Below are 6,328 nucleotides of genomic sequence, written 5' to 3'. Positions count from 1 at the left end.
AGGTAGGTACAGGCCGCTTTCATTAGCTGTCCAGATTAGCAACACCTTCCTGGGGCCGATGGTATTGTTCTGGTGCCAAGGTGCCACTGTTACCTGATGCAACTATCATTGCAAGATCTACCATTGCTGGAGGAGTCACCGGTTCTCCCATCTTATGCCCAGACCTACTCTGGCTGGTGGAGAACTTAATTGCATGTTCATTATGCCTAGCCATTCATTGCTTATAGATACAATCCATGTAGTTAGTTCTTTTACACACTTTGATTATTATTGAGCACTTTGATTTTTTATAGCAATGTAATTTACACATACTGATTCGTTGACTTGCTGGTGTGCTTAGGTGCCTCATACTATTTATATAGCAATGATTGTGTATGATTTAAAATGCTTTCATTGTTTGCTATGACCACTTTCAGCTAGAAATTCAAACAATAATAATTGGTGGCTTTTCTTTGTATATTGATTTGGTGAGATCACTGTGTGTTGCATAGTTCTAGACTCCTTGATGCCAGAATATCTATTATTTGGGTTATGCACTTCTTAATATGGCTATTATTGACTGCACATCTGAGGTACTGATTCACATCTTGTTCCAATCTTTGTCTTCTCAGGTGCAGATTTATTGTCATTGTGTATCTTTTCAATGTTTATTATTATAGAATTAAAAATTGCTTTTGCATCTTCTTATTAAATTTTATATAAATATGAAATAATGTGTGTTGATAGGGTGCAAGATTTCAGAGTGGTAGGGTGCTAGATTCACTTATAAGTACAACAGTTTATTATTAAACAGTTTTTTTAAAAACCAAATACATTAGTACTAACAAATACTGGTTATTTCTTTCACAAATATTTTGTTTTTTATTATATAAAATTGATACATAATAATGAAAATATAATATATTTAAAACATACCAAATAATAACAGTTTTTGCATTTGATATTATTTTCCAGGATCCAGATACTCCAGTTATAAAATCAGTCAGGACTAGATTACCTAAATATTCTTCTAAATTAATTTGTTTTTGTATTTCTCGTTATTTTGTTCTAATTATTTTGTTTTTGTATTTCTCAATACACCAATCAACTCGGGAACCTCGTTCCATAATCGTAAAGCACAAGAAAGAAGCACTTGAGTCCTCAGGTTATGCTTATTAAATTCAGGTAGCATTACTGGTCTCACTCGAAAATTTAAACGCAAGTTCATAACATAGTCAATCATCATCAGTTGATATATGTAGCGAATATGCATAGCAGTACCTTGCACCTGCTGTTGGGGGTGAATTTGTTCCAGGAATGTCATTGAAACTATGGGAACTATAAAATCCACCTGTAAAAAGATAATTATTAATTTTTTTTAATTTTGAATGTTACTTTTATATAATAGCAGCTATAGAAAAAGTCACAGCTTTCACAATTAATCACCGAAGCTGACTGCCATTTAAAATCCAATCAGATTTCAACACCTTGTGCAAGCAAATTTAACTATTGCTGTCAACAGTTATTTTAATTTATATTTTTAATTACTTACATTTAATGGATAGGAGTTCTGCCTCAAAATATATACAGCAACACAGAATAGAACAGTTAAAATTAGTAACCAGGAACCACAGAACAAATTTTCATCATAAATAGCTTTATCCCACAATTTTTAACAATGCATCTCCAAATATTTTCATCACTGATATAAATGAATTTTGTTACCATTTTTGCACACTCTGTTATGAGGTAAAATACATTTTCTTGAACAAATCCTATATATAGCTCAGCATTGCCTTCAGTTGTACCAAAATTCATGTGGCACCAGTACAGAGGAAATTAAACTATTTTGAAGCTACATTCTCTTCTGTAATATTTTTGCTATTTTTGCCTGACCTTGCCCTCCTTTTTTACACCAGGCACAATTTGTGCTCTGATTACATTCATAATAAGTTGCTATAATATTAAAGTACCATTTAAATTATTACAAAATCAGAAAATAATGAACACTGTTTAACACTTTCAGGGGCATTAACGTGATGTAGTTATTTCTGTTAACAAATATTCACTTACAAGGAAAGTGCACAACCTTTGCCCTGTTCATTTTACCTGAATTCTGCATAATTAGAGATAGAAAGAGATCTTCTCTCCCCTTAAAAACTGGCAAAAGCATATCATTTATCACTTTGCTTCTGATTTATTATTGTCGTGGTTATTAAATATTACCCAGGAATAAGTCTTCTCCCATTCTTTGTCATACTGACAAATTCCTCACATTCAGATGCTGGAGGAATAATATGACAATTGTATCATTTAGGTTTTTTTTTAAAACATTCATTTGATATTTATTCATCTTAACAGTTTTATATCTGGAAAAAAAAAAAAAAAAAAAGGTGAAAAATAGGGTTAGAAACTAACACAATAAATAAAAAATACCCAAAGTGTTGTGATGTCACCCAGAATAATGCCCAACCTTTGTAAATACAGATTAATATTGCCAAAGCAATAATTACTCCTGTTTGAAATTACACAGGGTGTCACTTGGACATCGCACTTTTGAACCTTGCTTTTGACTTAAGTAAAAATTACCTGACAGGACTTTCTAACTTATGTTTGGTGGTTATTACCAGATTTAAAAAAAAAATAATAATTTTGGAATTTTTGTTGTGAAAAGCAATTTAAAATGGGGTATTTCTAAAGTTTTACTCAAGTTAGCCATTCATAAACAATAAAAGTATTTTCTATCTATCTATCTATCTATATATATATATATAAAGTTTACTCTTTTTATGAAATAAATAGTAAATAGACTGTTAACAAAAATGTAGAATAGAAACATCTGTCAACCCTACCGGTACTGCATTTTTGCATTTTTAGTTACACACTAATTTAAATATTTGGCTCTTTAATTTGCATATGACCCTGACCTTTCTAGAAACATGACCTCAAACTTTAAAACTAAATATCTCTGTTGATTTTCATTACATAGGTGTCAAATATCTTATATTTTACTTTTTAGAATGCATATAAACTTTTACTAATTATAACTGTAGAAATAATAATGGGACCGTGTAAAAGTTAGATTTCATAACTTTTAAATTTTTTTAAATGATAAAAAGCATGTATATGTTTTCTTTAAAACCCTTTTGTTGTTGGAAATATATGAACGTGACCAACAACTGTGGAAATTAAGGCCATATAAAAACCTTTATGGATATACAGTGGATGGACAAAAATATGGAAACACCTTGTGAAATGCATGTTTGAAAAGAAAGATTGATTTTAATGAAATATGTACATGGCGCTGGCGTTTTTGACTACTGACGCCACCTATACAACTTCGTAAATGTGCTAAACAGTTCAGCTGTTGTCGGAGAACTGTTATGTGAAGTTGTCATTGCATTATGTCAGAGTTAACAGACTTCGAACGTGGGCAAATTGTTGGAGCACGTATGGTAGGTGCTTCCGTAAGAAAGGTAGCCGAGGTGTTTAGTGTTTCAAGAAGTACTGTATCGAAGATTTATTCCGCATATTTGAAAAGCGGAAAAACATCATCTGCTAAATCACAGCGCGGATGAAAGCATGTCCTGAGTGATCGTGACAGACGATCATTAAGGGCAATTGTGGCGAAAAATAAGAAGACCACAGCTGCAAAAGTTACTGCTGAAATGAATGTTGTGTTACCGAACCCTGTGAGTACCGAAACAATTAGAAGGAAGCTTCGTAAACAGGGAATTGCTGGCCATGCTGCAATTGAGAAGCCACTCATCAGTGATGCTAATGCCCGCAACAGGATAAGGTGGTGTTTAAGTCATAAAGCCTGGACTATAGAGCAGTGGAAGCGAGTAATATGGTCTGATGAGTCTTCTTTCACATTCTTTCCCACTTCTGGCCGAGTTTACGTCTGGAGAACGCCATTTCAAGCCTATAATACAGACTGCTTGTTGCCAAGAGTGAAACATGGCGGGGGTTCTGTTATAGTTTGAGCAGCCATATCGTGGTTCTCCGCTAGCCCCATGATAACTGTGTCAGGGCACATGACTGCCAAGACTTATGTGAACATTTTGGCCGATCAAGTTCATCTCATGGTACAAACTTTGTTCCTCGATGGTGATGGTGTCTTCCAAGACGACAAAGCCCCTGTTCACACAGCTCACATTGTCCAGGACTGGTTTTCTGAGCACGAGGATGAGTTGTCCCATCTCCCCTGGCCACCACAGTCACCAGACCTGAATATTATCGAACCTTTGTGGTCTACATTGGAACGGAAAGTGCGTTCTCGTTATCCACCTCCAACATCGTTATCTGAACTTGCCAACGTTTTGCAGGAAGAATGGTATAATATTCCCTTGGCAAACATACAGGAACCGTATTTATCCATTCCGAGAAGAAGACTGCAAGCTGTTTTGGATGCCAACGGGTTTCCTACACCATATTAAGCAAAGAAACATGTTTTTTTAAAGGTGTTTCCATATTTTTGCCCAACCCCTGTATATTATAATGATAGAAAGTCAGCGATAAAATTATAAGCACCAGTAGACGCACTATGCATAAATAATTTAGCATGAAAGTTTTTGAAGATAATAAGCGCCATTTGCTGAAGACTATTTAGCATAAACAACGACAATACATTCTTTATAAAATAACAAGATTATGTTTTAATTTTTAATAAGGAATTTTTAATAACAACATAAATCCAGTCTTAGAGCTATCTATCTTCTACTGAGTACACAGCAGCCATGATTACAGTCATCTATGGAACCATCTGAAAACAATCTAATTAATTACTTTCCATATATATTGCTCAGCAAAATAAATTTAGATAGCAGGCAACAGCATATTTACAATATAAAAACCTTCAAAGTAAATAATAAGTTTTAATAAAAAATGCACTTTTTTGTAAAATTATTTATCCTATACATCTATTTAGTAAACCCATTCTCAAAATTTCTTGTCGTCTATATTAGCTGTCATTTGTTTCAAATTTCTAAATTAAGTACCCATTATTTACTTAAATTAAAACTCTAAAATAGCAATTAATTAGATACTTTAGCTACTACAATTCCAGAGAGTGTTTATGACATCCAAATAAATACAAAAATCACTTTACAGAAAGACTTTGCTTACCTCGAGAAATATGGCACTTAAAGCTTCAAATGCATCAATCATTAGCAAGTAGTCAACCTCATATAACAGTCTGACAATTAATCCTTCACCTTGAAGTATATTTGACAGTCTTTGAGCTTCTTTAAAGTCCATTTCAGTATGAAGAATAAAAACAGAAATAGTATCTACTGGAGGTGCAGAAGGACCAGGTGCTCTATCTATTGAAAGGGTTGAAATCTGCTTTTCAACACAAGACACTGTTTCATTCTCATAATTATTTGAAATGCACGAAGCGTTTTGTTTTTCAGCATTAGAAACAGTTCTATTTTTAGATGTATTTGGAATACATGAAATTTGTTTTTCTAAATGAGAGACGTTATTATCTTTGGAGCTCCCTTGTATACTACTACTTTCATATACAATTTCAGATGCAACAATATTCTTTTTCATACTTTTATGCACATTGCTTTCAGGTGTTTCATCTTTATGCTGCAAATCACACTGCACAGATACACAGAGACCAGTTTTCATCAGTCTTGCAGACCAGTTTTCATCAGGATTAATTTCATTATCAATCACTACTTGGCAACAATCACAAAACACAGCATTTGTTTCTAAATAAGAACTGTCATTTTCAGGAAATCGAAGTGCTATCTTTCTCAGAATACCTATAAAAAACTATTATTTAGAAATGCATGTAACAAAGTAAAAAGTTTTTTAAAAAGAAAAGAAAACTCAGATAAGAAAAATTTAATTATTAGTAATACAATTTTCTTTTATTAATTGAATACCTGAATCATCTTTCTTAACCTGAAATTATGGCAGACAAAATAATACCTGAAGAACAGCGGAAAAAAAAAAAAAAAAAAAAAAAAGAAGGAAGCAATTAATTTTTAGTTAGTGAATTGAGATATAACTCCAGTAACCTGACAGCAAAGGAAAATAGAACAGTTTGTTTTATTATGGCACAAAAACGGGTAATTTTATTATCATAAATTAGTTTGACTTTCAGAGGGAAAAAATATGGCAATAGAAGAATAGCATTTGCATTAAGGAAAAATCTAATTCATGATTAAGCACATCAAAACTTTAAAAATTATAAAAAATTTTGGCCTATTTATTCACTAAATTTTCATTGTAGCATTTTGTTTAAAAAATAAATAACTCAAAAGAATGAAGTATTATTTGGGGTGGGGAATTAAGAGGCAAACAGCAGGCAGTCATTCATTATATTATAATAGTG

The 6,328-nt window shown here is 32.5% G+C and overlaps 1 protein-coding gene across 3 annotated transcripts in view; it reads right to left on the bottom strand.

Annotated features, from left to right (window-relative positions):
* Positions 1-834: 834 nt before the first annotated feature.
* Positions 835-6,328, bottom strand: part of LOC146998669 (uncharacterized) — a 29,830-nt gene continuing 24,336 nt past the window's right edge. For 2 of the 3 annotated variants that reach the window (XM_085811492.1, XM_085811493.1), the window contains 2 exons: positions 5,107-5,753; positions 835-1,330 (listed from right to left, as the gene is read on the bottom strand). In XM_085811492.1, coding sequence (XP_085667618.1) covers positions 1,052-1,330; positions 5,107-5,753 — 926 coding nt within the window. In that variant the 3' untranslated portion in view covers positions 835-1,051. Of the gene's footprint in view, positions 1,331-4,608; positions 4,745-5,106; positions 5,754-6,328 lie in introns of those variants that run through there. The other variant, XM_085811494.1, reaches the window with a different exon arrangement.

This window comes from Stegodyphus dumicola, chromosome 2, assembly GCF_044657685.1.
Source record: "Stegodyphus dumicola isolate Sdum_Otavi_A_Nest chromosome 2, ASM4465768v1".
Lineage (NCBI taxonomy): Eukaryota > Metazoa > Arthropoda > Arachnida > Araneae > Eresidae > Stegodyphus > Stegodyphus dumicola.
Note: the sequence above shows the minus strand (reverse complement) of the source record. Positions and strands in the feature narration are given on the sequence as shown.